The sequence below is a fragment of the Pelodiscus sinensis genome, chromosome 4 (genome assembly GCF_052426305.1).
Source record: "Pelodiscus sinensis isolate ZL-2025 chromosome 4, ASM5242630v1, whole genome shotgun sequence".
Classification (NCBI taxonomy): Eukaryota; Metazoa; Chordata; order Testudines; family Trionychidae; genus Pelodiscus; species Pelodiscus sinensis.
The window spans coordinates 95,583,201-95,602,955 of record NC_143055.1 but is presented as its reverse complement, the minus strand read 5'-3'; the positions used below and the strand labels follow the sequence as shown (position 1 = coordinate 95,602,955).

Sequence of the window (19,755 nt, the reverse complement as noted above, 5' to 3'; positions counted from 1 at the left end):
TTAGTTCAAATGGCTTTTTGTTCTCAAGGATAATGACAGTAATGCAATTTTGAAAGCGAAAGAGGCAAATATGTGCTATCATATCCCAGAGATGTCCTATACAGTATGAACTGAAAATCAGTAACAAAATGTTAACTGTGGTTTCAGTCATGCATAGTATAAACTAATCAATAATTTGTTGAGACAGATTTCAAGTCTTACACTGTGTGGCATATTGGTGCTCTTCTAATCACCTGAATGTCCTAAGTAATATTAAATCACTCCACATTGCACTAAAAGATCACGGTCACTTACAAAGTCAAATGCCTGTAACAAATTGAAACAAACCAATAGTTTTACATTCTCATACACAGTTATATACAGCTTTCTCTTTTTTTAAATAAGCAGAATGGAAGGGAATGGAGCAGTATTTTAGCACAACAGTTTAAGAAACACTAGAGTTTAAAGGACTAGGACATTAGAGTCAGGTAACCAAACTGCAGCACTGCTATGCAAGGAAATCTGTCTTTCAGAATGGCCTAGGATTCTTCCCTATAAACCAGAAGGGCAGTTGCAAGAACCTTTTACCTCCTTATGGACTTTGAAAATGAAACTTATCAGCATAAAGTCTTCCTCTTAAGAAATGCTGAGATTCAAGAGTAAGCCTTCCTTGCCACAGAAGTTATTTCAATGTGTGACAAGATTCTTCTGCTTGTACATTTTCACTTACCTATAACTACTGCAGTATAATCATCATTTGAACTGGATATAATGGAATCTATAGAATGAATATACTTGATCTGCAACAGATGATAGAAAAAAATACAGACATTTTTAGTAAAACGTCTGACATGCTTTTCAGGCTTCAATGAGTTTTTAAAAAAGGCTTGTTTTACTTTTTTATCTAGACATATTTAGGGCCATATTCAAAAAGGTATTGGACAATATTCCAATCACCATTGCAACGGCTGACCCCTAGGTGCCCTACCACCTTGGGTAATTCTCAACCGTGACCTAGGTGCCTAGGCTCTCCATACAATGAATGGGGAGCATTAGATACCTAAGAAAGGGATCTTCAGAAGCCAGAGCTGAGTTATACTATCCAGGAGTGAAGTATGAGGAAAGGGATTAGGCCCAGAGCCTGACAGGTATTTAGGTGCTTGATTGATGGGCCAGATTAGGTGTTTCCCTCCACTCATGATTCTCAGCCATGAACCCTCTCCTGGAATTACCAGGTCATCCCTTTTTTGTGGAGGAAAGGAATTTCAACCGTGAATAGTCAATAGTTTAATGGCCTTCATAGCTTACGTGCAACATGCCTCAGGTGGCACATTACTAGGATTCATCACCAAATTTTATCTGCTCTTTGAAGCATTAGTTACCCCAGCTTGAGCTGGGTACTAACAGGCAGTGCAATATGAACACTGACCCGTGCCTTCCAGCTTTATGGTGAGGGCACTCAACTGGGATGCAGGAGAATGCCGTTCAAGTCTTTGCACCACATGTGGCAGAGACGGGACTTTGAACCCAAGGCTCCCACTTTCCAGGTGCATGTCCTAACTATCATGATGGTGGGGACAGAAAAATTCTCTCTTGGCTGTCTTTTATATCAGGACTTGCACATGCTCCAAAGCAGGCCTAAGGAATAGGCCCTGCCAATGCTAGGTCACTAGGTGACCTCTGCCTACTTTGACAATCCTGTGTTAGGGATTTTGAAGCTTTGGCTTGAGCTAGGGCTTCGAGCAGTTTGTTGGCTGTGCACAGTGTCACTGTTTTTAGGCGGCTTTGTGAATGCTGACAAGTAGAATCTCGTAGGCACCTATAGGCAATTGACCAGCCTTTTTGATTTTGTTATTACACTATAACCGCCATACTCCAGGTGTCCTCCCGGACCGTGGCAGGCAGAGGCAGAAGTGGTTCAGCTGAGAGAATGGCAGCACAACGATGCTCTCTGCCAGAGACTTTTCCTCACTGCTCCCATAGCAGCGGGGAGGTAGGGTCTGGAAGGGTGGGGAACTCAAGAGTGCCAGGTAAGCACCTTATCCTCATCCCCCTCACTCTTTTCCCAGCCCGGCAACATCTTTCATGCGGCAAAACCTGTTCCCCAGGGTTGCCCAATTAAAGAGGTTCAAGTATAGTGCCTAAATGCTGGACTTAGGCACTTAAGTATCTGGGCCATAGGGAATAAGGTATGCAGTTGTTCCCAACAATAGTGAGAACTAGGCATGCACTAGTCTCCCAAACAGTGCATGGAAAATCTGGCATGAGAGGTACACTCCCAAAACACATGAAGCAGCTCACATTATGCTGACATGAGAGAGTTCCCTACCCCAATGAGGGTATGTCTACACTGCATCCCTAGTTCGAACTAGGGATGCAAATGGAGACAATCGAAGTAGTTAATGAAGCGGGGATTTAAATATCTCGCGCTCCCTTAACATGATCTCGCCGGCGCGCTAGTTCGAATCACAGCTGATTCGAACCAGGAAGTGCGCGCCGGGACGCGTTAGTTCGGACTAAAGCCCTTAGTCCGAACTAATGTTACTCCTCAAAAAATGAAGTCAAATGGAAGTCAAATCCTCTTACCTTGGTCACCCAATCGTTATGAACCTTCCAGCGAATGAAGGTGATGTTTCTACTATCAATAATGTTCTCCAAGGAAACACTGGGGATTTCCTCCATAGCTGGACACTTTGTCCAATTCCTATAGTCATGGAAAACTGTTAGTAACTGAGAGAATTGAGGCTTTTTTGTTTGCTTTATGAACTGATTTTTTTTTTAAGTATTTGGTTCCCCAGAGCACTGGACATTGTGAATTTATTTGTAACTATGTAAACCATTCCCTTAAATCAGATGTCTGTTTTGTACAGGTGTTAGATGAATCACAACACAAGAGGCAAGGCAATTAAACATCAAGCCCCAAATTTTTGTTAGGGTATGTCTAGACTATGCTAGACTTTCAAGGAGGATATGCAAATATCCACCGGAATTTGCATATCTTCTTTCGAGCTCACTTTCGAAAGCGGCACTTTTGAAAGTGAAACTAATCTAGTAGTTTTGTCAGTGAACGCTCCCGTTTGTCGACAAGCCACTTTTCCTTAAAAAATGAGGTTTATGCGGCTTGTTGACAAACGGGGGTGGTTCACCAATAAAACTGCGTCTAGATTACTTGCACTTTCGAAAGTGAGCTCGAAAGAAGATATGCAAAGTCCCGTGGAATTTGCATATCCTCTTTCAAAAGTCTAGCGTAGTCTAGGCGTACTCTTCATGAGATTGGAATGATGAAGGTATCTGAAAATCAACTCTTATATTGTATACTCTGAGCTATGATTCATGAGACAGTATGAAGAGGGTAGGAGCTCATTGTGTTGGGCACTGTATAAACATAAAACAAAAATGGGACCATCCCAAAGAGCTAGATTTGTGAGTATAAATTATAATATAAAGTATTACTCGGCTCTCATGTAGCCAGCTGCACATAAGGGGCATTTCCACTGAAATCAATGGAGTTACGCTATGAGACAGGAATCATAAATCAATTTTTTCCTAGTTAAATGAATACTGCCAGGTAGCTGAGGCCAAAATTGTAGATTTTTGTTAAAAAAATATAAAAATGATTACATTTGATGTTAAATGTAATTTTAATTGTTTTTTTTTAAATTTCAATGACAGAATCCTTTGCTATGTTTACAGTCTAAGCATTTCAGCATTGTGTCAATTAGCACATCAGAGTCAGACAGCAATATACATCCCTTCTTCTTTTCCTACACTACGACATTCAGCCACTCACTCCTGACAACTAGGTTGTACACTACGCCATCAACATAAGATCAAGACAGCAGCCTGTCACTGATGCTTCTCAATTGGCCATCAGTGTTCAGTGACATCTTTTTCCCCACCATTGGCTCTTTCTTCTCTCTCTGTTCTTATCTATGAAACTTTTATAAACAAAGTTTTAACTTTGTCTAACTGTATAACATTTAGAGAATGTAAAGCACTGTTTTAAAGTGATCACTATTTATTATCATTGTCATTAACTGAAGTATTCATAGGTGCTCAGGTACTGACAGCTAGCCAGACACTAGAGTAGATCTAATGTCCATACTCTCACTGCTGGATTCACTAGAGCTGCATCCTGTGCATTAGTATATTTGAGACTCAAAGAGGATCTTATGGCTTTTGGCAGCACTTCTGACAAGTGAGCTGAAAGGTGGCTTCCCTTTGGCCAAGCCACTAGCGTGGTGCTCATTTGCCTGGGCTTTAGTATGATGCTTCACATCATCTTCTGCAGAGAGGTAAAGAACTAATCACATACCTAAGTGTTTCTCCCACGGAAGAGATCAAGATTATGTTAACAGAGCCCTAAGGAGTAAAAGGCCAACAAGTTAGAGCCCATAATGAAGGGAGTGAGCAAGAATTCACATTTCAGCGATAACATCATGAATATTTAAAGCACATATTTAGTTTTAAACCCTTGGTTTAAAAACAAATACTCAGACGTTTGTTTCTAGCATTGAGTACCCAGTCAAAGCATTGCTGCCTACTTTAAACATTTTATTGGACTGTTCCTACTACACTTCCCATTAGCCAATGTATTCACATATTAGTCAACTTCACTATCATAACCAGCAGCGACAAATTAACAAAACAGCCCTTATCCCCATTCTCAGAGAGTATGTTTAGGCTATAAAGGCTAACTAACACTTATTCTAATATATTTCAACTAAATTGAAGGTACTGTAATGATATAATTAACATACCTGTTCATCACCATACAAAATTATGCATTCATCTTCCTCTCGAACACTTCATAAAACGATAAACAGATTTTTACAACACATTCAATAAAAAAGCCATTCCCTATATAGGTCAACAATTACTTTATGTAAGAAAAAAATCAGAAGATTAATTACAAGTAATATTACAAGTATTATTGCTACTTTTGCAGAAGAAATGAGATAACAATGCAATTAACATCTGTACCCTTCTCTATAACTTGCAAATACAGGGTACAACCCTGACTCCATTGAAGTCAGTTGCTAAACTCCCCTTGACTTCAGCTGAGCCAGGTTTTCACGTGTGTTTCTAGACCACGAACAACTTAAAATTTGATGGTGCTGTTGAAATACACAAATGATACAGGAAAAAATTGACAGCATAAGCAGGTTCAACTCCTATACATCCAAATAAGATGCACGGGCAAACGTTAGCACTAAACAGTAGGGTATGTCTACACTACCCCCCTAGTTCGAACTAGGGGGGGTAATGTAGTCATACGGAGTTGCAAATGAAGCCCGGGATTTGAATTTCCCGGGCTTCATTTGCATGAAACCGGCCGGCGCCATTTTTAAAAGCCGGCCGGCGCCATTTTTAAATGCCGGCTAGTTCGGACCCCGTGCCGCGCGGCTACACGCGGCACGGACTAGCTAGTTCGGATTAGGTTTCCACGGTCCTCGGCACGGGGTCCGAACTAGCCGGCATTTAAAAATGGCGCCGGCTGGCTTCATGCAAATGAAGGCCGGGAAATTCAAATCCCGGGCTTCATTTGCAACTCCGTATGACTACATTACGCCCCCTAGTTCGAACTAGGGGGGTAGTGTAGACATACCCGTAGGGATGTGAATGTTTAGCTGGATACGGTTAACTGGTGGATGCAGTCCCTGCCTGTGGTGGGGGGAGAAGGTGAGAGAGCAGGAGCTGCTCCAGCCCAGTGGCAGGCAGGGGAGGGGCAGGCACTCCAGCAGGGATGGAGTGACCCCACCTCTACCCTCCCTCCCCTTTAAAAGGTTAACTGGTCAACCCATTAAATGGGATTTTATCGCCTTACTAAATATTGTCCCAAACATTCAGTGGGAACAGAATATCCTGGGTTTTTTTAATTATAAATAATATGAATAGCAGATCATACCTGTAATCTAAGTGTAGAGGCATTGTTTCAAGGCCAATGATTTGACAGTATGGTTCAAAGTTGGAAAGTTCATATAGGCGTATCTCTCTGTCACTGAAATATTCATGAAACACCATAGATTGTACTTAATATACTAGAATACATGAAATACTTAAACTTATTGTTTTTAATAAACAATAAAAATCTTTCATTCATATTATGAATAACCCTATCTCTGTAGAAGAAATATTATGTCAATTTTATAGCTGGACCGAAGTACAGAGACGTTACATCTGAGTTGCTTTTCAGATAGATGTAAATCTAGAGCAACTTCATTGAAATCAGTTTATTGTCATTAGTGCAGGAGAAGAGAATCAGGCTTGAGAGTTAGAGGCAGAACCAGGAATAGTGCTAAGCAGTCCTAATTGTGCCCTTGTTCTAGTCACCTCTCATGGTGATTTCTCAATTAGACAAACAGATGCACTCTGTTTCCCTTCATCTGTGATATCTATAAGGATCATGTAATAACAAAGAGACCAAGGGCATGTACACTTAAAGACTGCAGCGATGCAGCTGCACTGCTTCACTGAAGATATTGCCTATGCAGAAAGGGAAAGGGGGTTTTCCTATTGGTGAAGGTGTTCCACCACCCTGAGGCCAGGTCTATACTAGACTCAGAAGGTCGACTACATAAACAACATAGCTCGAGTCAACATACCTTAAGCCAAGCTTGGCGCCATCTTCACAGTGGGAGGTTGACGGGAGCAAATGCTCCCATCGGCTTCCCTTACTAATACTGGTGCCACTCTCACCTTTTCTAGACCTGCTAAATCTGGCACATAAGTACAGATGTGGTCTGAGAGGCAATAGGTATGTTGACATAAAAAGCCCTCCCATTGACTCAGCACTGATTACACTGGAAGTTAAGTCAATATAAGTCACTTAAGGGTGTGGAAGATTCACATCCCTGAATGATATAGTTATACCAACATAAACTGCTAATGTAGACTAAGTCTAAGATTATATGGGTCTCCTATAAATTCACTCATCCATCTCTAAAAATCTCTCATTCATCCTCATATCCCATCCCATATAACTCACTTTTATACTGAGAGATTTGCAAGCACATTAACTGCTACTTCCAATTGCCCATGCGGTTTTCTCAGCTAAGTACAGTTATTTTTAAAATAAAATGTTAGCTATAATGAGGAAAAGAAAGAGAACTGTAATTCTGCTCTGGTAACATCAGAGCTATGCTGCAATAAGAGATGTTACAAATAGACTGACAAAATATTACAGAAAACTCCAAACTAGAAAAACTGTGTTCAATCTCAGAACACAGCACAAGAGTGTTTTAGGAGGGAGGCAAAAACAAAAACATAGCTTTTTGTTTAAGAACTGATATTTCAACGTGCTATAAAACCTCTGTGCACACACAGATTGTCTCAGGGACATCTTTACTAAAGGACTCCAGATTTGTAACACTATCCCTTCCCTGGGTCTTGCTTATAAAAGGCAATCTTCAAGATATAATGCCCAGTATCAAAAAGGACCTTTCAATAGCTGCCATATAGTCAGCCTTGGAGGCTGTATATTCCACGTGGCAGTGGGTTAAGACTTTATGCTTCGGAGGAAGGCATTAAACCTTTATAGTGACAACAAATGTATCTTGTAGAGCTACGCTGTGTATGGGGGCAGGGAGGGGAAATATTAATTTTGAATTCTACTATGTACCCATTGGGAATGCACATATTCTAGATCTTTATCAATGGCCAGGGACTGGGCTGAGGCCACTCGTTGGACTTGAGAGAAAAAATGAGAATACAAGGTACACATTTCCCACAAAGGCATATTCAGTTTTTCTGACCCATGCATCTTTTAAAAGAAAACACTCATCCATATTTAAGAAACTGTATTTTTTGAAATCCAAAGCACTGTTCAAATGGGAGCGTTTCATTAATATTCAGAAGTCCAGCAAAGGGCTACTCACCAGGTTCCTATAATCAACTTATTGTACTGAGGCATTAAAGTTGAATCTAAAATCCATTTCAGTTTTCTGTTTAATACTTTGTTTTCATCCTGCAGGACAAAAGGAAATTGCCCAGAACTTACCGTAAGGTGAACATACACTAAAAAACCAAAGTGCATAGATTCAATATATGGATAAATACAATTATTTGAATGCTGAAAAATACAGAAAAATATGCTAATTTGAACACGAATTCAGATACAGCCAGTCTTCCCTGTAAGCTGAGCACTTGTGCAGCTGCTCAGGAGAGATTCAAATGCCACCCAGCTCATTAGCGGAGCGCCCACAGGCAGGTTTGTGTTTCTATTGGTGGTGCTCATACAGTAAAACTCCATTGGTCCGGCATCCAATGCTCCGGCATTCCTGATGGTCCGGCACCATCAGGAACCCAGAAGTACTCTCGCTGCCGGACAATTGGAGCTGCTCTGCCCCCGGCTTCCCCGATTCAGCCGCTACTGAAACTGACCAGCAGCTGAATTGGGGAAGCCGGGGGCAGAGCAGCTGGGGTGCTGCCGGGTTGGGCCCATAGTGTTGCCACTCGGGGCTGCAGAACCAACCTGGTAGCAACCCAGCTGCTCTGCCCCAGGCATCCCCAAGTCAGCTGCTGTTGAAATTGATCAGCAGCTGACTGCAGGAAGCTGGGGGCAGAGCTGCTCTGCCCTGGGCTTCCTGGAATCAGTTGCTGGTCAGTTTCAGCAGCAGCTGACTCGTGGATGCTTGGGGCAGAGCAGCTGGGTTGCTACCAGGTTGGTCCCGTAGCACCGCCCCTTGGAATGGGATGCAGGCGTCAGGGCAGGAGACTGGGAGTGTGCAAGAGTCAGGGTTGGGGTGAGGAGGGACTCAGGGCACGGGATGGCGTGCAGGAGTTAGAGCAAGGGGTTGGAAGGTGTGGGGAAAACTCAGGGAAGGAGATGGGGGGGCTTGTGGCAGGGAATGGGGGCACCCACCTGGGATCAGCCTACGGCGGGGTTGCGGCTATTTAATAAATCCCGCCGATCCAGGAGCTCAGGGCTCCGCACACAGAGCTGCCTGGCTGGGGACAGAGCAGTGAGTCTTGCCCAGCCAGAGTGAACCATTGCTGTAGCTGAGGGAGAAGTGCTCCTCCCTCAGCCAGGCAGCACCATGGTGGAGCCCTGAGCCCCTGGCTGGATGGGGCTCATTAAACAGCTACAGGGGCATGCTACCACAGCTTAGAGGGAACCTTGGTCAGAGAGGTGTGCAAGCCATCCGCCAGCTTCTCCTGAGACCAGCCTGTGGCAATTGCTTCCTGGGGCCAGTCTGGGGTAGCAGGGGTCATACTGGCTGGCTGGCAGCTGCTACCTGGGGCTGGCCCAGAGCAATGGGGCTATACTGGCTGATCAGCTCTTGCTGCCCCCTGTGGTCATTCAAGGTATAACTGTCCCCTGTGCTTGCTCCTCCCCCCCACTCCCCATGATCATTTGTGAGTACAACTGTCCCTGCTATCACAGCCCTCCCTTTCCATTTGATGAGAACAATCCCATTCCATGCACATCCCATTGTCTTGGTACAACCAAACACTGACCCTGCTTTAAGTTAAGATAAGAGGAAGCTGCTTACCAAATTTGATGATCCTAGCTCTTACTATTTAGGAGGAGTTCTTGAACAAAAGGACTTACAGATGGGCGGATGGACACAAACAGACAGAGACACAAACTCTCTCAAATATATAGTAAAATATATGGGATGTAGTATTAACACACCGCATGAATTGCAAAAATCTACCAAGTACATTCAAGAGTTTGAAATGAAACCACCATCAAAACAGCTCATCTACCAGATTGTACCAATCACCAATTAATGGGACTTTACTGGCAGTAGAAACTAATCTTTTCATCAACAAGCATGAGGTTTCTCCTCCAATACCAGATGCAAATTCTGAAATTGAAATGTGATGTTCCATGTAGAAATGCCTCATTTCTAGGGTCAGAGAGTGAAGATTCTGAGGCATCACCAGCTATATCCTATTTAAAAAGGAAAGCCATTTAAAGAAAACTCACAAGTATAAGCCGACTCTTCTTCAGTTTTAAGTTTCTGGTCCAGATGGAAACCAATCCATCCTGCCCAACACCTATGATGTTATTATCCGGTGTAGGAGAGATGTAAAGGAGGGATTCTCTGTGTGGTATCTCTGACACTGTGGGTGGGAGGTGAAATGATATTTGCTTGGTCCTTGGTTGGTGCTCTTCCTTCACAAGGCAATCAAGTTACATGTGAAAACAAATAACATTCAATAAAGATACACCAGATTACACATTCTCTGAGACTCTCTTTAAATATATAGTTTCATACTTACAAAAAAACCTAAAACTAAAAACTTGTAAAAGAGGTTTTAATCCAGTTCATGTTGAAGTTAATGGGAATTTCTCAGAATTGGGTCCAGTTTCTTTGTTTTTTTCCTAACACATAAGGTAATTCATAAGGGTATGTCTACACTTGCAGCCTAATTCAAACTAAGGTTGCAAATGTAGGCATTCGGAATTGCAAATCAAGCCGAACTACCTGTTATTCCTCCTGCAATGAGGTTTAACAGGTAGTTCGTAATAAGGCTTTATTTCGAATGCCCGTTTCCCTGCCGCGTGGGCAGTTAGTTCGGGCTTGTAAGTTTCAAAAAAATGGCAACCAGCCGGGAACATACAAATCAAGCACGGGATATTTAAATCCCAGGCTTGATTTGCAATTCCGAATGCCTACATTTGCAGCCTTAGTTTGAATTAGGCTGCAAGTGTAGACATATCCTAACATTCATAAAATCTGCTCACGGCATAAGCATAAAGCTAGTTAGCTCACTCATTTGTGTTGTCAAAACAGTCTCATGCAGATATGAATGCAATTCTATTGAGAACTAATTTTCAGATTTGAAATAGCAAGTTACAGTGCCAAAAAGGACCAGATAAGAGCCCTTCAGTGCTCTCATATACAGCACTTCATTCAGCTGCAAGAGGTGAATGTTGTGTGATTCTACTTCCTAAACTCCCTGGAATTGAGCATGTTACTGCCAGTGTCTTTGAAACTGACATAAAGTTAAGTCCTGAAGATTTTTTTAAAAATGCACAATAAACATTGACTATATGAGAAATTTGCCCAGTGTCAGTGAATCTTCTATGTGAGTCCACTTCAAGGGACAGCAGACAGGCAAACACACCTTTTTAGTTTTTCTGTGGGTGACCTGATGATTTCATCTCTCACCCTTCAATTTGTTCGGGTCTTGTGTGGGGAAGTGAAGGGCAGCTAGTGTGGATTAATGTACCCCAATCTAAACATAGGGTATCACACCTGCTATCCCTTTAATATTTTACTAAATGGGCCAAAAAAAAACAAAACCCCTAGCCTTCTTTGATCTTTTATGTCACTTGTTCCCACAATGCATTGTAGGAATCAGAAATCCAGGTTATGTCACAGGGGCGGTTTTTATAGAATAGGAACAGTTTCTGGAAAAACTGTCATTACCATAAGAAAGAGTCCAGGATTTCACCACTCCAAATCCTCTTACCAACCTAAAATATATTTAACCTCTGCCTGGTAAATAAGACAACATGGAACACATATCTTGGTATTTGCCCAAATTTAAGGATGATTTAGAGGAAATAAGCAGTCAGTCTTTAGATAACCTTACTCAAGTTCCAGAGCAAGGAGTTGCACTTACTCCAACTTTGTAAGACATGTGCTTGTTTCCCAGGGAAAACACTGTGTTTGTGCTAAGAACATAGATTTAAGATTTATAACTAAAAAGGAAAAGAAAGCACCGATAGAGGGCACGAGTACAGTAACAAAATAACCCACTGTTCACATGAAACAGAAAATAAGTACCCAACTAGCGATAACAATCAGATCTATTCCCCAACACTCCCATGTCAGGCCCACATAGATTAGTAGAGAAGCTATCTAGGTGAGTGTCATGAGGCTGACCCTAAAGGAATCAGATACCCAGACTAACTGTGACAGGCTCTGCTGAAGGAAATGAGCCAACCCAGCTCCATCTCTGCACAGCTAACTGCCTAAAGCAATTAAATAATAGCTGGGCCCACTGAAAGGCTTAAGAGAGCTCAGTGGGAGAGGCTCATGAGGCAGAAGTGAGGGGATTTCCCAGAGAGCTTATAGGAGCCAGAAATGGCTCTTCAAAAGCCAAAGAGAGAAAGGATTATTGCTACTCTCCAGTCAGGCAGGCCTGGGAAAGATCCTGACCAAACAGAGGAAAGACTTTCAAAGCACTTCTTGCAGTGGAGAAATCTGAGACTTCAGATAAGCTGCAGCTGCAACCCAGAGACTTTTGTTTTGGGACTTTTAAACTTTTATCTGAGCTTTGTGGCAAGTACCTTTAAACTACTGTACAAGTGCCCCTTTCAGAAGGCATTATTAAAGATAGAGCTAGTACTGTAACTTGTTTGTTTTCTTCTTGATCAGGCTGTTACAGTGAGCTCACTGAGGCAGGCCACAGCACAGCCACACTCTGATGCAAGGGTGTGCTATAGAGGTGATGCTACCACATTACATATTTAGCCATTCATGCTGGTATTTAATAAACTAGGCAAACCAGAGACATTCCAGAGAACTGGAAAAAAATAATGTTGAACCAATATTTTTTAAAGTCAAATGGATGACCTGGATAACTATAGGCTGACACTGATCCAAGGCAAAAATCAAGGTAAAAGTTGCAAGGGTGATAGAATAATTAAAGAATGGCAGCATAATTAATACCAGTAAACATGGTTTTATAGAAAATAGTTTGTGTCACACAAACCTGATTTTTTTATGGTTTAACCACGTTGATGTAATCTTAGATGTCTGTAAAGCCTTGGGCACAGTACCACATGATATTCTGAATAAAACATTACAAAATACAGACTACAAAACATAAATGTAGCACTTATCAAATTGTTTTAAAACTATCTAACAGATAATCTCAAAATAACTTTTAACGGGGAACCATTTCTTGTGAGGCTCTCCCTATGGATCTGCTCCTGGACCAATGTTGTTCAATATCTTTATTAATTATCTGGATGAAAATACAAAAGCTTTACTAGTAAAAACCTGCAAATGACACAAACTGGAAGAGGTGTAAGTCATAATCAGGACAGGTCAGCTCTAGAGATAGACTGGATTCATTTGATGAATATGCATTTTAACAGAGCCAAATGCAGGATTATACAACTAGAAACCAGGAGTGTAAATCATGGCTATAAGATAAAGGACTGTATTTTGAAAATCCGTGACTCAGAAAAGGACTTTGGATCAGCAAGGATAATGTGTTTTCAGGGCAATGGTATGTCTTAGACACCAAATGTGTCTATAGTAGGGATGTTAAATATCAGTTAATTGAATAGTAGATTAACCTCATGAATTCTTATCGGTTACTAGACTATTCTATAGTCCCTGTGGGTGAGGCTGGCAGACAGTGAGCTCCGGCCCCACTTCCGAGGAGCCCCCTGCCTCTCCACGCTGCTGCCTCTGTATCAGAGGCAGCAGCGTGGGGTGGCAGCAGCCCCTGTACAGGGGCGCTCAGAGCTCCCAGAACTAGTGCAAGTTGGAACGGAACCGGGCTTCCTGCCCGCCTGGCTACGAATACACTTTAAATGCAGAACTGCAGCAGGGGTAGGTCCCAGATCCGGCGCAAGCCAGGACTGAACCAGGCTGCCTGCCTGCCCGGCTCCTAATACACTTGAAATGCAGAGCTGCAGGAGCAGTAGCACAAGCTGGACTTGGCACAATCTGGGACTGAGCTGGGCTGCTGGCCAACTTGCTAAAATATTTACTGGCAAAGGAGGGTGGAGGGAAATGCATGTAGTCTATAGCATTAATTTATAAGCTTTTGCTTATTGGTTAATCAGTTAATTGACTTCACTATAACATCCCTAGTCTATAGACATACACCCCAAAGAATATCGAATACTTGTTTTTACCTCTGTATACCAGCATTAGTGAGATCATAACTGGAATTCTATACTATAAAAATGATGTTGACAAGTATGGAAAAGTTCAGAGCTATAAGAACAATCTGAAGTCTGGATAACCTGCCTTGCAAAGAGATACAAAAGAGAAGATTAAGAGATAACTTGATCACAATCTAAGTACTTACATAGGGAGAAAAACTGACAGTGGAAGGCTATTTAAATTCACAGAAAAAGGTTTAATCTGACCCAATGGTTAGTAGCTGAAGCTAGATAAATTCAGGCAAGAATTAAGCTGTAACTTTTAATGGTGAGGGTAATGTAACCTTTGGAACATCGAAGAACATGATAGATTCTCTTCAAGTGTTTAAATCAGGCTGGGATATCTGCTGAATTATATGCTCTAACTCAGGGGTGGGGAACCTCAGGCCTGGGGGCTGACTTGAGCGGATCCGCCTGGGCCTCCCTAGACTCTGGTGTGCAAGAGGAATGTGGGGAGTGCCTTCTTCTCAATTGGGGGCCACGACAGTGAGGGTTGATTGGGGGGAAGGGGAGGTTGCTTCTCTCTGGTGTGCAGTCCTTGACTGAGTTTTCTGTGAGTAAGCAGCCCATGACCCAAAAAGGTTCCCCATCACTGCTCTAACTTAACCAGACATTGTCTTGATGCAGGAATCAGAGAGTGAAATTCTATGACCCATGTTAGGTCAGAGACCAGTCTAGATCATAACGGTCCTTTCTAACATTAATTTTGTTAAGTCTATAATAGCTCTTAATGCCCCAAAATCCTGGGTAAAAACATAAACCTTGCAGTGTGCCTGGAAATTCCACTGATCTGACTATTTCAAACCAATGGGAGAGGAAAGAGTTGTGGCCTGGGCCCTTCAGGATAAACTCTCTGTCAAAAGCCTCCAGTGTATAGAGGGGGTTCTAGTTTAAGCTTCTCAGCTAACTATAGCTGCAATTGGATGACGTGGAAAGAGGCTCACTCTGTCCTATATGCAGATCCCAAGGGCATTTTTAGCAATCGTACCATGTTGGCAAAGAGCCCAGATTATGGATTTCAGAGAAGGAAGTACAATTTTTCCAGGAGGAATCCTGATAGTTTAATATTTACTTTTCTCTTAAGTCCTAACAGTTGTCTAGTAGCACTAGCACCCATGGAGTTCATGTTATGAAAACATCCAAGAAGTGAGCCTGAGCTTTAAGCAAAGAAATATAAAACTAAATTAGCATTACATCCAGATTATAAACAAAAATTACCTTAAGAGCCATTGACCAGTTTGATTGTTCAAGAATTTCCTTTTACTCTGAAAGCAATAAAGACATACTTATAATAATGCTACATAATGTAATAAAACAATTCACACATCTTCCCAATTCCCCAAGGAAGTGGTAGGTATTATCCTCTTTTCACGGACGAGGAAACAAACAGATTACTGGCGACATTTTCAAAAAGTGGCCACTAGTTTTGGGGCCCTTAATTTTTTGGGTGTCCAATTTTACAAAGCTTGGGCATGGTTTTCAGATGTACTAAGCACCTATTTCTCACCAATTTCAAGTGGAATGCGTGATGCTCAGCACCTTTGAAAATCATGGTTTACACACCAACTCAACAGCCTCATTTGAAAATGCTGGCCTAACGCAAGTCCGCATATCGAGTCAATGTTCAGAATTCCCTTCTGACAGGCCCTTGATAGCAGCAACTCTCACCAGCCTCACATGCATTTGACAAAGTGGGTCTTTCCCCACGAAAGCTTATGCTCCAATACATCTGTTAGTCTATAAGGTGCCACAGGACTCCTTGTCACTTTTACAGATCCAGACTAACACGTCTACCCTTCTGAAACTTGACAGCCTAACATAGTAATGCAAACTTATAAAATATTTATTCAGGAGCCTGAAATACATCGTTAAAATGTTGTATAATTTAACACCACCAATCAACTATTGCCTAAAAGTACTCTATTTTTTATAAAGCTTTACTGTTTCAAATAATTTAAAATTCTATTTCTTCATTAAAAAATGTGAGCAAGAATACTGCAGTATATTGAATATTGTTGAAAATTATAAGCAACCATATGCAGGTGGTCCCCGACTTGTGACGCGATCGGTATCTGGGGACACGTTGCAAGTCGGGGGCATCATAACTCAAACCCTCATTTACAATAGGCATCGTGCGCTGTTGTAAATGTGGGCCAAGGACATAAGTCAGGGTTTTTTGGCCCCTCCTGCACTTACAAAAATGGTTGTAAGTGCAGGGGGTCGCAGCTCGGGCAGTCGCATCTCGGGGGTTTCCCATAATTAAAAAAAAACTATTAAGAAATCCAGTAACTGACAGATTAGATTTCCTGATTCTCCATTTAAGTCTTTCTTGTAAAATTTATGAAATACCATGCTAACCCAAACCTTTTGACATTGTTAACTTTTGTAAAAGACTCACTGTCAATGTACAGTAATCAAATAAAACCTAAATTGAAAATAAATTTTACTTGAGTTTAAATATCAGTTCCTAAGTAGCTCATTTTTCATATACTGTAGCAAATTGACTGTAACAGTTCGCTCTCAGACATACTTTGGCATGCCACTAACTAGTCTTAGTTTTTTTTCTAGGAAGCATTTTTTTAAACTCCTGTTCCAAAAATCAGGAATGAAATCTTAAAATATAAATGTTTTTGTAAAGTCTAAAGTACTTACTGTATGACTACTGTGCCCGTTGCATTAGCATCGACCATTCCCCTTTGTAAAGATTCTACAATATGTTCACTCAGCAGAATGACTCCATTCAAAAGACTTTAGTAGAGTTGAAGTTGCTATGGAGACAATAAGCCAAACAAGAACCCTGTTTAGTTTACTCAGTGGGCCAGATCTTCAACCCAAGCAAAGTGAAATCAGTGAAGCTATGACATTTTACAACAAATGAGAATCTGGCTTCTGGCTTCAGGTGTCCTTGACAATACACATGTTATGGTTAATTTTTAGCAAGACCTGTATTATTTAAATAATTTGCTCTACAGAGGCAATGGGCCACATTCAACCCTTGAGTTACACTAGTTTTTGACTTGCCATTTTTCCATTAAAATGTTTGATAAATTCTCTTCCATGTAAGGAATATTCAATGCTACCATGCCCCTCACTGGGCAGTGTAACTGCGGAGAATATTTTCATTATGCACATTGTTAGGTTCTGTAAAAGTTAAAAATGCTGAAAAATCTTGTCTGTGTCAGGCAAAACTGTGAGAAATAATGAACTAGAAATAAAACACACTTACATAAAAAAAGTGAGAAACTGCACAATACCACCAGCCTTCTTGCCAGGACACATGGAAAGTTATATAATAACGAATGCCACCAGATAACATTTGTAAACTTGAATTCAGTGGCTGATGGCCAACCACTTCACTAGTGCCATTGTGTAGTGTTGTGTAAATGTTGTTTCCTATGTAAAATCCATCAATATAACAAGGTGTTCTGTGTGCTAAGACACATGTGTAGTATCTGACGTTTTGTACCTCCCTTAATCAGGACTGGCAACATCTGTCATTCAGCAGGACCACAGATGTTCCTGGACCACACAGCCAAGGAATAGGAAGGACTATCCGTGGGGTAGGAGTGCGGTGGGAGTGGGGTGAGGGTGGGGGAGGCAACTCAGACGGGAGCCTCGTGTGGGGGAGGAGGGAGAGAGAGCAGCACAGCAGGGAGATCAGGCCTCAGCAGCTGGGTGGTAGAAGGGGGCTGGCAGCTGCCACGCAGCTCCAGCCCCAGCTGTGCAGCTCCAGCCCTGGCAGCAGTCAGGAAGCTCCAACTCTGGATTCAGAGCTCTAGCCCTGGTCAAACAGCCTCAAGTTGCTTTCAGCCTAAAACACTAAAATACATGCAACAGATACATCTATACAGTAAGCAGCAGCAGCAAGTCACAGAGATGAGGTAACAGACTGGGGCTTGCATTACAATGCTAAATAGCTATACTGACACTGAGGCTCAGGATCCAAAGCTGAGGGATGGGTTGAGCTTCTGAGATTCGCTGTTATAGGCTGTGTAGATGTACCCAACAATACAGAAGGATAATATGAAATTATCTATGAATGAATATAGAAGCCAGCGGACAGAGCAACATAACTCAGATCAGAGCATTTTTAATCATATCTCCCATATAAGATCAGATGAGATGCCACTGCCTTTTTTCAGATTATGCACCAATGCAAAATAACATGGCTCTTTTCCCCAAACTGATCAATGGCTGACCTGTTTCTTGTCTTTTCAGGTTAATGAGAAGATGGAACAAAAGAGTCCACTTAGAAACTGCATATTTGAAGCCTGCTTGAGAACGTACTGATATTAAGGCTGTCAAAACTGTTCCACACTATGGCACTTTGCGCGCAGAAGGTGGGAGCTCAAAAGAGTCTTTGAAATACCCTGTCACTAAAGACTTGTCTGTTTAAAATCTCCCCAAAATCACAGATTCCCCCAACTTGGACGGTAAGCTGCATTGCTGCCACCATCCAAATGCAAAAAAACAAGGAAGACACATTTGGGAATTTCTACCCGTGGGGTACTCTCAAGCTCTTTAACCCTCCCTCTGGAGGCAGCTTAGAAAAAAAATGTAAATCCCATAATAACTGACCTTGCAGTCTTAGGAACATGCACACGGAGCCTCCTGTCTTCTAGGATACAGGAATCACATCCAGGACTTAAACAGGTGAGTTCTATTAATAAAACAAAGCAAACATGCTTGGTAAAACATTACTTGGTTGCTAGATGTTACAGAGCAACTGAAAAAAGATTAAAAGAACAGCAAATTGCTTCCCTGGGATTCAATTTAAAAGTTACAGTGTATGGAGGGGTGGGGGGGAAGTAAGGCATAATACATGGGTTCAGCACAAAGAAGTCCAATAAACCCAAAAATAAAAAAAATAACTTGATCGTGTTTTACATTCACTGATTTACTCACATATCAGTTGTTCCAAGGTTTAGTCCTTCCCTAAGCATGGATGTCACTGGATTCTCCAAGCTTTGCTTCCGGACTTAATTCATATCTGTCCAGCTCTCCTCGGCTGACACAATGAAAGGTCCTGCTTCCAATTAAAAATCACACCTTCAGTTTTTATTGGCTCTTCTGGCTTCCTGCCAACACTTCCTGCTTCCCTGCAGGCAATTCAATTAATTGTATGGCTGGGATATCCAGAAAAGGGTAATACCCCACCCATTCATCAGAAAAGCGCCATTCACAAATCCTTTGTTTTAATCTATGTAAATGGCCTATAACAGTCACATGTAGCCTGCCATGATAGTATTAGTTATGAGTCAGCTATTTTTTAAATAAAATTATTACACGAAGCATATCGTATCCAAAGGTCTATGCTATATTTCCCCTAGCTTTCCACTCACCTTCCTATTTTCTTATATATTATAATCATGTACTATTATATGACTTAACTGGCATTGCCAGTGTCCTTCAGAGAAGGGGGCTGGCGGTGTGGGCAGTACAGGAGTCAGGGCAGGGCAGGGCCTTGGGGATGTGGGGACCTCAGGGCAGGAGGCTGGGGATGTAGGAGGGTATGAGAGTGAGGGAAGGGTGTGAGGAGGGGTTCAGGGCAAGAGGTAGCAGTGGCTGCTGACTTCACCCTGACTTCAGCATGGGGTAGTGCACCTTGCCAGCTGGCTTGTTCCCCTGGAGCCAGTGGGGGTATCTCTCTCCCCCTGGCCACTCCCGGGACAGGGGAGCTCCCTTCATTCCCCTTAGGCCACCCCGGGGCAGGAGGGGTTCTCTCCATGCCCTCTGGCCACTCCCAGAAGACGGGAAGCTCTTTCTCTCCCTCCTGGCCTGGCCCAAGAGGGGGCTCTCTCCTTCCCCCCTGGCCCGGGGCAGAAAGTGCTCTCTCTCTCCCTCTGGTCCTTCCTGTGGCAGACTCTCTCCTTCTGCTCAGCCCCTCCTGGGTTGGGGGTCTCTCTCCCAGG

General features: G+C 42.3%; 1 protein-coding gene across 2 annotated transcripts in view; it reads right to left on the bottom strand.

Moving 5' to 3' along the window:
* Positions 1 to 19,755, bottom strand: part of LOC102462772 (cilia- and flagella-associated protein 337-like) — a 69,530-nt gene that overhangs the window by 47,186 nt on the left and 2,589 nt on the right. Inside the window, exons 3-12 of one of the 2 annotated variants that reach the window (XM_075929869.2) lie at positions 18,749 to 18,869; positions 16,496 to 16,611; positions 15,062 to 15,108; positions 9,914 to 10,102; positions 7,857 to 7,945; positions 5,888 to 5,980; positions 4,740 to 4,785; positions 4,295 to 4,341; positions 2,566 to 2,683; positions 710 to 779 (exon numbers count right to left, since the gene is read on the bottom strand). In XM_075929869.2, coding sequence (XP_075785984.2) covers positions 710 to 779; positions 2,566 to 2,683; positions 4,295 to 4,341; positions 4,740 to 4,785; positions 5,888 to 5,980; positions 7,857 to 7,945; positions 9,914 to 10,102; positions 15,062 to 15,073 — 664 coding nt within the window. In that variant the 5' untranslated portion in view covers positions 15,074 to 15,108; positions 16,496 to 16,611; positions 18,749 to 18,869. Of the gene's footprint in view, positions 1 to 709; positions 780 to 2,565; positions 2,684 to 4,294; positions 4,342 to 4,739; positions 4,786 to 5,887; positions 5,981 to 7,856; positions 7,946 to 9,913; positions 10,103 to 15,061; positions 15,109 to 16,495; positions 16,612 to 18,748; positions 18,940 to 19,755 lie in introns of those variants that run through there. The other variant, XM_089778003.1, reaches the window with a different exon arrangement.